Source organism: Neoarius graeffei, chromosome 2, assembly GCF_027579695.1.
Source record: "Neoarius graeffei isolate fNeoGra1 chromosome 2, fNeoGra1.pri, whole genome shotgun sequence".
In the NCBI taxonomy this organism is placed as follows: domain Eukaryota; kingdom Metazoa; phylum Chordata; class Actinopteri; order Siluriformes; family Ariidae; genus Neoarius; species Neoarius graeffei.
In genome coordinates, this window is record NC_083570.1 from 32,565,743 (window position 1) to 32,581,498 (window position 15,756).

Sequence of the window (15,756 nt, forward strand, 5' to 3'; positions counted from 1 at the left end):
TATTGGGTCTGAAATGTACCATTTGAATGTTGTGTTTGTAGAAGATCCTCCTGAGTTTCTCAGATAGACCAGAAATGTAGGGAATGACAATGTTCTTGCGTTTGTTCCTGTTATCCTCCTTGTCCGTTACGTTCCTTTTTCTGCTCTTGAAGAAAGACCAGTTGGGATACCCGCAGTTCTGAAGTGCTTTCTTGATGTGATTCTGCTCCTTCTCTTTTCCCTCTACCGTTGTAGGGATGTTCTGAGCCCTGTGTTGCAAGGTCCTAATGACCCCCAATTTGTGTTCCAGTGGGTGGTGGGAGATGAAGAGTAGGTACTGGTCTGTGTGTGTGGGTTTCCGGTAGACCTCAATGCTAAGGCTTCTGTCTTGTCTAATGTGTACATCACAATCCAAGAAGACTAGATTATTCCCACTGATGTCCTCCCGAGTGAAATTGATGTTGATATCCACTGCATTGATGTGCTTAGAGAAGGCTTCCACTTCATGGGTTTTGATTTTAACCCAGGTGTCATCCACATATCTGAACCAGTGGCTGGGAGCAACTCCTGAAAAAGTGGTCAAAGCTTTATGTTCCACTTCCTCCATGTAAAGATTGGCCACAATAGGGGACACCGGTGAGCCAATGGCACATCCATGCTTCTGTCTGTAGAAACTTTCATTAAACTGGAAATAAGTGGTAGTCAGGCAGAGGTCAAGCAGGTCCCTACTAGTCAGACAACTGAAGAAGCCTTTCGGATGAGAGGTGAAATGTCTTCAAGAATCTTCAAGCAAGTCCAGTTGCTCTCTTTTACCACCCACAGTTACTATGACCTGGATGACTGAGAATCTTCACAGACATGTTTCCACGGGGATGAGAACCCTTCGACTGGTGCGGGAGTATGAGAGGACTTCCAGAAAACTGGCAGACTACAGGAACCACCTGCGTTTCAACCTGAGATGCCGACAATCCAACATTATCCCTACTAGCCTACGCCTGCATTCAACGGTCAAAGGACATAGAGCTGAAATAATCCTCCAGAAAGCCCAGAAGCAGCTTCTCAATGAGAGAGTGAGACAAGTACATTTCACCATCAATGCTCTCCAGAACAAGACTGAACTGATGTTTGAAGATTTGACAATACTTCTTCCCAGTGAAGTTTTGGAACAAGTCTCTGATTTCGCGGAGAAGGCACAGATTTCACAACATACCAAAGGCAAGGAACGACAGATGCGCAAATTTCAAACATTGCTGTCTAAAACCACCTCCTCCAGTAAGACAGAAGTGCTGACTTGGAGGAAGAAATCTGACCAGGCTACACAACCGGACATAGAAGAGAAATGGGTGAAGAACTTATCCGACAGGGTACTCACCCGACCAGAGAAAGATGTTTTATCCAAGGGACTTAACTTTGCAGTTTCACCAGAGCGGATACCAGTGGTAGATCTCATCACAGCCACAGAGTCAGCCATCAGAAACAACAATCTGACCAACACAGAGGCAGAACAACTTAGACTGAAGATATCAGCTGCTCTGTCCAGTGCAAAAGCACCCCCCTCCAACCTCACCAGCCAAAAAAGGAGGGCTCTGACATTGCTTCAAAGAGACCGAGACATCACCATCCTTCCTGCTGACAAAGGGAGATGCACAGTGGTGCTAAACACAGCGGACTACCACTCAAAGATGACCAGTCTCCTCAGCGACACAACCACCTATGAAACCTTAAGGCAGGACCCCACCAGTTGTTACAAAAAGAAAGTTGTTAGCTGCCTGCAACAACTAGAAAAGGACCAAGCCATCAACCAATCTCTGTACTACAGATTGTACCCTGGGGAAGCCGTTTCTCTCATATATGGACTCCCCAAGATTCACAAGGAAGGACCTCCACTCAGGCCTATCATCAGCAGTATTAACTCTGTCACCTATAACAGTGCCAAACACCTAGCCAGCATCCTGGCTCCTCTTGTTGGGAATATGCTACATCACATCAAAAACTCCCAAGATTTTGCTACTAAAGTTGCAGACCTCAAACTAGACTTAGATGAAACCATGGTTTCTTACGATGTCACTTCTCTTTTCACCTGCATTCCCACCACAGAAGCAGTCGAATCTGTTAGAAAAAGACTCCTTCAAGGCAACACCTTACTGGATAGAATGAACCTCACCACAGACCAGATTTGCACCCTGCTTGACCTCTGCCTGACTACCACTGATTTCCAGTTTAATAAAAGTTTCTACAGACAGAAGCATGGATGCGCCATGGGCTCACCGGTGTCCCCTATTGTGGCCAATCTTTACATGGAGGAAGTGGAACATAAAGCTTTGACCACTTTTTCAGGAGTTGCTCCCAGCCACTGGTTCAGATATGTGGTTGACACCTGGGTTAAAATCAAAACCCATGAAGTGGAAGCCTTCTCTAAGTACATCAATGCAGTGGATATCAACATCAATTTCACTCAGGAGGACGTCAGTGGGAATAATCTAGCCTTCTTGGATTGTGATGTACACATTAGACAAGACAGAAGCCTTAGCATTGAGGTCTACCGGAAACCCAGACACACAGACCAGTACCTACTCTTCGACTCTCACCACCCACTGGAACAAAAATTGGGGGTCATTAGGACCTTGCAACACAGGGCTCAGAACATCCCTACAACAGTAGAGGGAAAAGAGAAGGAGCAGAATCGCATCAAGAAAGCACTTCAGAACTGCAGGTATCCCAACTGGTCTTTCTTCAAGAGCAGAAAAAGGAACATAACGGACAAGGAGGATAACAGGAACAAACGCAAGAACATTGTCATTCCCTACATTTCTGGTCTACCTGAGAAACTCAGGAGGATCTTCTACAAACACAACATTCCGGTACATTTCAGACCCAGTAACACCCTGAAGCAGAAACTGGTCCATCCTAAGGACAGAATAGCCAGACACAAACAGGACAACGTAGTGTATGCAATTCAGTGCAATGAGGAATGCACGGACTCGTATATTGGGGAAACGAAACAACCGCTTCACAGACGTATGGCTCAACACAGGAGAGCCAGTTCCTCAGGCCAGGAATCTGCTGTCTACCTTCATCTTAACAACAAAGGACACTCATTTCAGGATCGCAACGTACGCATTTTAGCCAGAGAGGATCGTTGGTATGAGCGAGGAGTTAAAGAAGCCATTTTTGTCAACCTGGAACAGCCATCACTGAACAGAGGTGGGGGTCTAAGGCTACATCCACACGACAACAGCAACGAGATGTTATTTAAAAAAATATCGCGTCCACATGGGCAACGATCAGTAAAATATCAGGTCCATATGGCAACGCAACGCTTGCTGAAAACGATGCAATACACATGCCACACCTCTAGGGGTGCTGTAAGACGGTCCCTTCGGAGACACCAGAACAATAGAAGAAGTAAGGACACATGCGCATAAACTATTATGTGCGAGACTTCATATTAGCCACAAAGTCAGAAAAATCTGTTCGTAAAATTACATTATAATGACCAAATACAATGAAAAGTATTTTTCCAGTCTCACCTGTGAAAGGTAATCCCATGTGATCTCATTTGGATGGTAAACCTGTTGGTACAGTTAAACGCAGCACATGAATGAGGCATCTTTATTCTTCGCTTTGACCCATCCAATATGGCGGCGAGGATGACGTATGATTCTACGTGGAAGGCGGCGTTTTTAATGGTCCGGAATAAATTGAATGCTACACGTTGATGGATTAATTTGTTCTTCTACGCCCTTTTTGAGGAATGTATTGTAGGACTTAAACCAACATCTGAAGAGGTGAGATCGCTCCTTTTTTCCCTATTTTTGCTGGCGGGATTGACTCTGCCCTAAGGGCTATTCTCTCTCTCTCTCTCTCTCTCTCTCTCTCTCTCTCTCTCTCACTTTGCACCATTACACAATAAATATTCACAGTGAAAATATTTTGTAAGCGCGTTTCATGAACCAAGTTATAGGATTTGTTGACAACTCACATCGAGTTCGTTACACTTCTACCCGGCGTGAAGCACTCACAGTCATGTGGTTGTGACGTCATCGTAAACAAATCCGTTCTACTCATCCAGACGACTTCACAACGGCAACATTGCCAGATCTTTCCACTCTGGAACCCGTTCTCAAAAGATTGCGTTTTGGGGCACCCAAAACGCCAGTGCCGTGTGGAAGACAGGCCGAAACGATAAACAATTGTATCGGATTCACCTGAATCCGTTGCCGTGGGGACAGGGCCTAAGACATCATTTATCAGCCACCTACAATGCAGTCCTTGGCACACTTCCCAGACAACTGAATGCACACCAAAACCCAGCTGTTTTCAGTGACTCACAAGAGAATAGAGAGCATCAGCATTCCACTGATCACCTTAACGGGCAATCCATTGATCACCCTAACGACTCTCGAAGCCGTTCAAATCCAGCCCCCAGTGACCCACACCAACAGGATGACTCAACGACACCTTAGATGAGCTTTTCATCCATGAGCGGATAAATACCTGATACTCCCTACTAGTCAGACAGAACTGAAGAAGCCTTTCAGATGAGAGGTGAAACGTCTTCAAGAATCTTCAAGCAAGTCCAGTTGCTCTCTTTTACCACCCACAGTTACTATGACCTGGATGACTGAGAATCTTCACAGACAATCAGCTTCATCTGCAAACTGATCTCCTGCTTCACCACCACATCACAATGATGCCACTAATTCCATCCCACACCTACAATTCAAAGGTGCAAACATGTTTTATTGTGACACTATAGTGAATTAAGCATAAAAGCAGACATTAGTTGGCTGCATAAGTATTCACCCCGTGTCAATACTTGATAGAGTCAATTACAGCTGCAAGTCTTTGACAGGTACAGTATCTCTTTCAGATTTTGCACATCTGCACATTCTTACAAGTTCTATCAGACTGAAAGTAGACTGTTGGTGAAAAGCAATTTTCAAGTCTTGCAATAAATTCTTAATCTGATTTAGGTCTGGGCTTTGACTAAACCATTTTAACACAGTCATCTTCTTGGTTTTGGAAAATTCCAGTGTTGCTTCGGTGGTATGCTTAGGGTTGGAAGGTGAACCTCCACATAAGTTGTGTGTCCATTAACCTACTTAAACTGCAAGCTAAAAAAAACAAGTAATGGAAACACATGAAATCTGCAAAAACTCTCAAATGTTGCAAAAAAAGTTTTATGCTCGCAGAGTCAGTACCAATAGTTATGTAAATATTTATGCAGGGAAATGAGTACACATTCAGTAATTGTTTAATTGCTTAAAAGTTTATGATATTTTGGTCTTTCATGAAAGTCACCGTGTCAAATTAGGCACTCATAATGCCATAAAGGGCAGCACGGTGGTGTAATGGTTAGCACTGTCACCTCACAGCAAGAAGGTTCTGGGTTCAAGCCCAGTGGCTGATGGGGCCTTTTCTGTGTGGAGTTTGCATGTTCTCCCCGTGTCTGCGTGGGTTTCCTCTGGGCTCTCCGGTTTCCCCCACAGTCACAGGCTACTCTAAATTACCCATAGGTGAGTGTGTGTGTGAGTATGCAAAAAGGATCTGGCCACCCTACTGCTGCAATTCTGGCCAAGTCAACCAAACGTGGTTCGCCTCAAGCAGTGACGATGACGAGTGCCATAAATTCTTGCCATGTCTTAGTGGGGAGACTGACAACACTGAGTTTGAACCTGACCAATCATCATTCACATCCTTGTGTGTTGTCGGGGAAGAGGGTCAAGAAACTGTCAACCATGGTTACAGAAGTGACATAAAGGAACACATTGTAGTAGTTGATGAGAAAATACAAAAAAAAAAATCTGACATGCCAGACTTTTCGTCGGAGTGTTGTGGGGTGTCCCAGATTTCACATCACTGTTATTAGACACACTATATCACATGAACTAGTTCCGACATTTATATTCAGGCTTGATGCTGGAAATTTGTCAGCCATGACAAAATCGTGTCAAAAGCGGGCTGAAGACTGATCATAGCATAAGTCAATTTTCTGGATGTGCCATTTAGATTATGAAGATTACCTGAGTGTAGTTCATGCACCCATTTAACATTTTATTAAAAATTGTATACAAAACTAAAAAAAAACTAATGCAAATTATTATAAATATGTTGGCGATTACAGGAAATTATGTGTGCTGATTGGTTGAGAGATTCAGACTATTTCTGGATAATCACCTTGAGCAACATGGCAAAATGGCTGCCAATCGCTCTGTCACTGTAATGAGGAAGAATCACAAATTATGAAAGAAAATGCTGTTCCTAAAAGCACGAAAGATGCTACAAAGTTTTGTCTAAAACTATTCAAAGTTAAGGTGGAATTGTGATTTATTTTACCTATTTCAAAACAAAGTACAGTGATGCTTGAAAGTTTGTGAACCCTATAGAATTTTCTATATTTCTGCATAAATATGACCTAAAACGTCAACAGATTTTCACACAAGTCCTAAAAGTAGATAAAGACAACCCAGTTAAACAAATGAGACAAAAATATTATACTTAGTCATTTATTTATTGAGGAAAATGATCCAATATTACATATCTGTGAGTGGCAAAAATATGTGAACCTCTAGGATTAGCAGTTAATTTGAAGGTGAAATGAGAGTCAGGTGTTTTCAATCAATGAGATGACCGTCAGGTGTGAGTGGGCACCCTGTTTTATTGAAAGAACAGAGATCTATCAAAGTCTGATCTTCACAACACATGTTTGTCGAAGTGTATCATGGCACGAACAAAGGAGATTTCTGAGGACCTCAGAAAAAGCGTTGTTGATGCTCATCAGGCTGGAAAAGGTTACAAAACTATCTCTAAAGAGTTTGGACTCCACCAATCCACAGTCAGACAGATTGTGTATAAATGGAGGAAATTCAAGACCATTGTTATCCTCCCCAGGAGTGGTCGACCAACAAAGATCACTCCAAGAGCAAGGTGTTTAATAGTCGGTGAGATCACAAAGGACCCCAGGGTAACTTCTAAGCAACTGAAGGCCTCTCTCACATTGGCTAATGTTAATGCTCATGAGTTCACCATCAGGAGAACACTGAGCAACAATGGTGTGCATGGCAGGGTTGCAAGGAGAAAGCCACTGCTCACCAAAAAGAACATTGCTGTTTGTCTGCAGTTTGCTAAAGATCATGTGGACAAGCCAAAAGGCTATTGGAAAAAATGTTGTGGACAGATGAGACCAAAATAGAACTTTTTGGTTTAAATGAGAAGCATTATGTTTGGAGAAAGGAAAACACTGCATTCCAGCATAAGAACCTTATCCAATCTGTGAAACATGGTGGTGGTAGTATCATGGTTTGGGCCTGTTTTGCTGCATCTGGGCCAGGATGGCTTGCCATCATTTTTTAAAGATATTTTTTGGGCTTTTTTCACCTTTATTGGATAGGACAGTGTAGAGACAGGAAATGAGTGGGAGAGAGACAGGGAGGGATCAGGAAATGAACTCAGGTTGGAATTGAACCCAGGTCCCCGGATTTATGGTGTGGCGCCTTATCCACCTGAGCCACGACGCCCCCAGCTTGCCATCATTGATGGAACAATGAATTCTGTATTATATCAGTAAATTCTAAAGGAAAATGTCAGGACATCTGTCCATGAACTGAATCTCAAGAGAAGGTGGGTCATGCAGCAAGACAATGACCCTAAGCACACAAGTCGTTCTACCAAAGAATGGTTAGAGAAGAATAAAGTTAATGTTTTGGAATGGCCAAGTCAAAGTCCTGACCTTAATCCAATTGAAATGTTGTGGAAGGACCTGAAGCGAGCAGTTCATGTGAGGAAACCCACCAACATCTCAGAGTTGAAGCTGTTCTGTAAGGAGGAATGGACTAAAATTCCTGTGGAAGCATATTGAGGTATGTAAATGTTTTATTCCAAGAGAACGCTACACACACACACACACACACACACAGGAAACGTTTAGTTGCAGTTATTGCTGCACAAGGGGGTCACACCAGATACTGAAAACAAAGGTTCACATACTTTTGCCACTCACAGATATGTAATATTGGATCATTTTCCTCAATAAATAAATGACCAAGTATAATATTTTTGTCTCATTTGGTTAACTGGGTTCTCTTTATCTACTTTTAGGACTTGTGTGAAAATCTGATGATGTTTTAGGTCATATTTATGCAGAAATATAGAAAATTCTAAAGGGTTGACAAACTTTCAAGCACCACTGTATTTTATGTGATACAATAAGTGACACATGCCATTACTGAACACTGAAATAAATTTTTTAAATATGATTTTTAAAAAAATAATTCCCTCTCTCTTTTTGCTCAAACAATTATCTGCCTCAGGTTCAGTGAATATCGGTGAATAATAACCTTGACTTTGTCTTGGTTATTATTCACCAATATTCACCTCACTTTTATGCCGCTTTTCCACTACCAACGCGTAGTTGGGCTGAGCCGTGCCGTGCTGAGTTGGGCTGAGTCGAGCTGAGTGGGGCTGTTGGAGTTGCATTTCGACTACAACCGCACTGAGCCATGCTGGCTGGAAGTGGGTGGACACATTGGGTGGAGTTAGCAAAAGTGGGTGGACGTCACGTGATGTCGTTAGGCAGCGCAAACAGTGACATAAGTGACCTTTTAAGCGGTAGTCTCACAACCCGGATAGTAAACAATAAACATGGAGGACATGGAGTCGTTAGTGTTGCTGGTCTTGGTGCTGTGGCTTGTTGTCACCGACAATGCCAACAGATACTGGAAAGAGTGTATAGATGAGGCGAGGCGCATAAGGCTTCAGAAATTCTCGTAATTCATAATTATTCTTCTTCCGGGTTTACGGTGTTTACAGATCCCAGCATGCTCGCGGGGCGTGTGTGCGCATGTGAGGACATGCCTCCTCACCAATCAGTGCACAGGGGAGTGTCTCCTCATGCCCCTAGCCCCACTCGGCTCGGTTCGGCTCGCTTCAGCCCTACTCCAAAACCGTGCGAGTTTTGGGTGCTGAGTAGGGCTGAAGCGGGCTGAGTCGTGCTGCTCTGAGGTAGTCGAAACGCGAGCCATGTCGGGCTGAAGTGGGCTGAAGTGAGCTGAAGTGAGCTGAAAAAGGGTAGTGGAAAAGGGCCATTAGTGAATAATCATTAAATATATGAACGAGAAGCTATATGGCATAAAGTAATATATTTTCAGTACATTGCTGCATGAATAGTCCTAGTTTTGGTTTAACCAATTCAGTACATTCTGGTCTATTATTCTGCATCTTATATATATATATATATATATATATATATATATATATATATATATATATATATATATACACAGTGGGGCAAAAAAGTATTTAGTCAGCCACCAATTGTGCAAGTTCTCCCACTTAAAAAGATGAGAGAGGCCTGTAATTTTCATCATAGGTACACTTCAACTATGAGAGACAGAATGGGGGGAAAGAATCCAGGAAATCACATTGTAGGATTTTTAATGAATTAATTGGTAAATTCCTCGGTAAAATAAGTATTTGGTCACCTACAAACAAGCAAGATTTCTGGCTCTCACAGACCTGTGACAACTTCTTTAAGAGGCTCCTCTGTCCTCTACTCGTTACCTGTATTAATAGCACCTGTTTGAACTCGTTATCCGTATAAAAGACACCTGTCCACAACCTCAAACAGTCACACTCCAAACTCCACTATGGCCAAGACCAAAGAGCTGTCAAAGGACACCAGAAACAAAATTGTAGACCTGCACCAGGCTGGGAAGACTGAATCTGCAATAGGTAAGCAGCTTGGTGTGAAGAAATCAACTGTGGGAGCAATTATTAGAAAATGGAAGACATACAAGACCACTGATAATCTCCCTCGATCTGGGGCTCCATGCAAGATCTCACCCTGTGGGGTCAAAATGATCACAAGAACGGTGAGCAAAAATCCCAGAACCACACGGGGGGACCTAGTGAATGACCTGCAGAGAGCTGGGACCAAAGTAACAAAGGCTACCATCAGTAACACACTACGCCGCCAGGGACTCAAATCCTGCAGTGCCAGACGTGTCCCCCTGCTTAAGCCAGTACATGTCCAGGCCCATCTGAAGTTTGCTAGACAGCATTTGGATGATCCAGAAGAGGATTGGGAGAATGTCATATGGCCAGATGAAACCAAAATGGAACTTTTTGGTAAAAACTCAACTTGTTGTGTTTGGAGGAGAAAGAATGCTGAGTTGCATCCAAAGAACACCATACCGACTGTGAAGCATGGGGGTGGAAACATTATGCTTTGCGGCTGTTTTTCTGCAAAGGGACCAGGACGATTGATCTGTGTAAAGGAAAGAATGAATGGGGCCATGTATCGTGAGATTTTGAGTGAAAACCTCCTTCCATCAGCAAGGGCATTGAAGATGAAACGTGGCTGGGTCTTTCAGCATGACAATGATCCCAAACACACCACCCGGGCAACGAAGGAGTGGCTTCATAAGAAGCATTTCAAGGTCCTGGAGTGGCCTAGCCAGTCTCCAGATCTCAACCCCATAGAAAATCTTTGGAGGGAGTTGAAAGTCCGTGTTGCCCAGCGACAGCCCCAAAACATCACTGCTCTAGAGGAGATCTGCATGGAGGAATGGGCCAAAATACCAGCAACAGTGTGTGAAAACCTTGTGAAGACTTACAGAAAACGTTTGACCTCTGTCATTGCCAACAAAGGGTATATAACAAAGTATTGAGATGAACTTTTGTTATTGACCAAATACTTATTTTCCACCATAATTTGCAAAAAAATTCTTTAAAAATCAGACAATGTGATTTTCTGGATTTTTTTTCTCATTTTGTCTCTCATAGTTGAAGTGTACCTATGATGAAAATTACAGGCCTCTCTCATTTTAAAGTGGGAGAACTTGCACAATTGGTGACTGACTAAATACTTTTTTGCCCCACTGTGTGTGTGTGTGTATATATATATATATATATATATATATATATATATATATATATATATAAAATTTGCCTTTTAGTAGTTAATAATGAGCACAAATTCATGAAGCCATGAACTACTCGATCGAGGTAATGAAACAATAATGTGTGTGGGACGTAGGCTCTATTGGGATCTACTATTAAATTAATTAACAGTGTCATGTTTACTGGCCTCAAATAATATTAAATAATTTGTGTGTATTTGCAGACCAAAACATACATTTCAGTATGACATATCGTGGTTAAATCATTATGGTGCTAGATGCAATACCGCTCCACACTTGAGCAAATGTTGCTTAAGAAAAAAAAAATGGTCAAGTGTAAAGTCAGAAATGTGTATAACTGAGACATCCCTCTGGTCTGGCAATATGTCTGAAGTCTGATTATCAATATGAGCAATTTTGGTATTAAATCATTACTTCTTGGGCATTATTAGAGGGTTGTTTATTTATTGCCTGTGCTGCAAGAGATGCAAGCAGCTGACCACTGGAGAACCCAAGAGAAGATTCAGATGATCATATTGTTGAAAATGAAGTATTTTTCATTTCTAGTAGCAAGATTCTGTAAAAGCAATAGACATGATATTGCATAACATTAATGACACCTCTGTTTGCACTGCTACAGTAGTTGTTGCTATGGCAGCAAAAAAGTGAGAAATGTTAAGGAGAAATAACTCATCTAGATGTTTTTAACCTGTGGAACCACACAGAATGAATGCTATTTTTCAAACATTGCATTTTAAATATTAACTGCTCTCATCTGCTACAGTTCCTGAAGTCTGGTTAATGAAGGACTTTTGCCTTTTTAGATTGACAACATAATCACAACATAAAACACATGGCATTTTGTGCATCAAAGTCTGACTCAGGGACACTAAGAGAAATGTTTACCTTGCCTTCATCCATTGGGTTATCACTTATGTGGACGACAGGACCAGGGTGGGCCTTGGAGGACCTAAAATAGAGACAAAGCAATGTAAAAGACTGAAATAGTGAGATGGAGGGAGAACAATGGATGGGCTTAGGCTGTGAGAGAGAGAGAGAGAGAGAGAGAGAGAGAAAGAAAGAAAGAAAGAAAGAAAGAAAGAAAGCTGCAATCCTAATTAGCAGTGGCACACATTCAGGAATAAAAATCACAAGTGTGACAAACAAAATCATAAATAATAATAATAATAATAATCTGGCAAGGATCCCTGTAGGAGTAGCACCTTTCTGGTTGGCCTTATAACACCTGGCATCCCAGACTGGTCTCCCCATATCCAGCGACATGTAATGCACAACATATAGCCAATTCGTCACCAGCAACTGGCCTTACCATCTAGCCTCTCACATGCCAAAGACCGTCTGCAGTGGCTCTTAGTGCTGTCCCTGGTCTCACAGAATGTGGCGGATCTAGGGGAGATAACCCCGAAAAAATCCAACACCCTGCTGGCATCTCAATTAATGATGAGAAATGAATTCCTCTGAGAGTAGAGATAACAGTGTCAATGAGACCTTCCAGGAAGGCCTCTCACCTGGCAAGGATCCTCAGGCACAGCAGCCAAGACCTGGTCATCAACAATCGACTGCTGAAAAGAGGAGGTTGAAGTGGACCAAGGAGGTGAATAGGATAGTTATGAAGTGTTACATCAGGAGTGAACCCACTAGGAGAGGGTACAGAAAGAGGATGTTAGAGCTCTGGAACACTGAAGGAGTATTTGAAGTCACTGAGCAGAGACTTGTGGACCAAGCAAGGGCAATTAAAGCTAATCAATGGCGTTCATATATAGAATTGAGGAACTAAAGAGAAACATCTCAGCTGACAAGAAGGATGAAGATCTGGAGAATGAGGGAAGAGGAAAATGAAGGTCATAATGAGGTTGAGGAAGAGGAAAATGAAGGTCATAATGAGGTTGCACAAAATATAGAAGACGAACACGCAGAGATCCCAGCAATTGCAGCAAATATGAAAGAAAAAGGGTGTAATGAAGATCAGCTTACAATCCTGAAGATGATTTTGGACCAACTGGGAGAGAACGAGCTCCAGAAGCCTTCCAACCTAAGGAATATAGCGAGATCTAGAACGACAAAAGCAACCGGAGAGATCAATGTAGTCAAGAGATTTTTAGAAATCTAATCGATAATGGGGACAAATAGATTGCTTTTTGCAGGAGCAAATGTCATTGCCACATGGTTGGGAGTACAAAGGAAAGAACATAAAGCAAGAAATGAGCCATGGTGGATGAAGAGGATTAAACTAAAAATCAAAGAGCTTAGAAAAGATATCAGCAGGTTACAAAGAGTGGTATCAGGGGACACGTCAACAAGTGACATATCATCCATCATCTTGAAAAGAAATATAGAATGAGCAGAAAAAGTTGGAAAGTACTGCTCAAGGAATTGAAGCAAAGACTACTCAAGCTGCAAATCTAAAGAGGTACAAGGAGAGAACCAAACAATACCATCAGAACAGGATGTTTGAATCAAACTGCAAGCGCCTCTATGAAGAGATAGATGGGAGTGAGACAGGTGATGAGACGCCGAACCTGGAAGAGAGTTCACATTTTTGGAATGATACCTGGGGAAAGAGTGTCTTCCATAATGAGAATGCAAAATGGCTAAAGGGGTCAGTTGAAGAAATTGATTATGTCAAAAAGCAAAGCAACATCAAGATCTAGAAGGACATGGTGCAAAAATAGGCCAGGAAAAAGGCAAATTAGAAGGCACCAGGCCCAGGTGGCTTGCAAGGATACTAGTTAAAGAGTTTTACCACCTTGATGGAACGTGTTGCACATCAACTAGATGAGTGATTACAGCTACAATATATACCAGAATGGATGACCATGGGCAGGACAGTACTTAACATGAAGGACAATGAGCTTGGACCAGTTGTAATGAATTTTTGACCAATTACATGCCTTCCGCTAATGTGGAAACTCCTGACTGCAATATTGGGCGAAGAGCTCTATAAACACCTTGAGAATAAGAACCTGTTACAAGAAGAACAAAAGGTTGTCAAACGAGCTCCAGGGGGAGCAAAGACCAGCTGCTCATCGATAAGATGATTACAAGAAACTGCAAAAGAAGGCTTATGGGTCTAGGGATAGCCTGGATAGACTTTAAGAATGCTTTTGATATGATACCTCACTCTTGGCTCATTAAATGCTTAGATCTCTTCAGAGCCACTGACAATTTGAGTGTGCTGAAAAAAGCAGCATGAATGGTTGGAAAACAGAATAGATGGCTGGTGGAAAAGTGCTAGGTGAAGTAAACATCAAAAGGGGAATTTTCCAGGGAGACAGTTTTTTTGACCCTTCTCTTTGCTGTGGCACTAATCCCTTTAACCCTGGTCCTGAGGAAGATGAAGGCTGCATATGAACTTGAAGAAGGAATCACCTTTTCTATTTGGATGATCTCAAGTTGTATGGCAAAAATGAAAATCATTCTGGTGCAGTCTGTCAGAGTTATTAGCAACAATATCTGTATGGAGTTCGGTATCTCCAAATGCGCAACCCTTACTATGAAAAGAGGAAAAGTCATCAGATCCAAGGGCATCACGTTACCAGCCAAGGGAAAGATTAGATCATTGAATGTGAACAGTGAGGGTTATAAATACGTGGGTATATTAGAAGCAAATTATACAAAGCACATGTTATAAAGCATTCTGAGATGAAGGAGATTGTGCAGAAAGGGTACTTTCATAGAGTCAGAAAGATCCTGAAGTCAAAATTAAATGGTGGAAACACAATCACAGCCATTAACTCAAGGGCAGTCTCTGTCATGATATATGCTGTTGGAATCATCAGCTGGACCAAAAATGAACTTCAGGAATTAGACAGAAAGACATGAAAGTTACTGACAATCTACTGAGCTCTTCATCCTCAAGCAAACATCGACAGGCTTTATATGTCTGGGAAGGAGGGAGGCAGAGGACTGCTAGGTATTGAAGATTCTGTGTATGTGGAGATTGAGAACCTCTGTAAATATATAGACAACAGTGAAGAGGTGGCATTAAAAGCAGTGGCTCAAGAACATGTTCTCAAGCAGAGTATGGAGTTTCACGAGAAGAGAGAAAGAAGAGGTTACCACAGATGCCTCTCCATGGACAGTTCTTTAAAGGGACAGAGGATGTAGGAGACCACCAATATAGTTGGAGCTGGCAATATAGTTGGAGGAAGGACTGATAATGGCCACTCAGGACCAAGCCCTAAGAACTAACAGCATAAAGTCGACCACAGGTAAGCAGGACTTACTGCTAACCTACAGATTGTGTGGTCAAAAAGATAAGATGGTGAGCCACATTGTTGCAGAGTGTAGGATGCTCACCCAAAAGCAGCACCGCCTATGGAGACATGACAAAGTGGCAGCTATCATCCACTGGAACTTGTGCAAACAATTCGGATTTGAAAGGGGATCAAAATGGTATGATAATGAACCACAATCTGTGCTAAAGTCGGAGTAGATAAAGCTGCTGTGGGATTTTAAAATCTAGACCGACCATCAAACATCAAACACAACAGGCCAGCCATTGTGGTACTTGACAAGCAGTTAAGATCATGCTGGATTGTGGACAACATGGCCTGCCCATTCAATACAAGAGGGGCTTTTAAGGCTACATCCACACGACAACGGCTACATCCACACGACAACGGCAACGAGATGTTATTTAAAAATATATCGCGTCCAAATGGGCAACGATCAGTAAAATATCAGGTCCATATGGCAACGCAACGCTTGCTGAAAACGATGCAATACACATGCCACACCTCTAGGGGCACTGTAAGACGGTCCCTTCGGAGACACCAGAACAATAGAAGAAGTAAGGATGCATGCGCATAAACTATTATGCGCGAGACTTCATATTAGCCACAAAGTCAGGAAA

The 15,756-nt window shown here is 42.3% G+C and overlaps 1 protein-coding gene across 4 annotated transcripts in view; it reads right to left on the reverse strand.

Moving 5' to 3' along the window:
• stxbp5a (syntaxin binding protein 5a (tomosyn)) overlaps positions 1-15,756 on the reverse strand; it is a 322,570-nt gene that overhangs the window by 108,409 nt on the left and 198,405 nt on the right. For all 4 annotated transcript variants that reach the window (XM_060914103.1, XM_060914104.1, XM_060914102.1 and 1 more), the window contains exon 6: positions 11,787-11,850. In XM_060914103.1, coding sequence (XP_060770086.1) covers positions 11,787-11,850 — 64 coding nt within the window. The remainder of the gene's footprint in view (positions 1-11,786; positions 11,851-15,756) is intronic.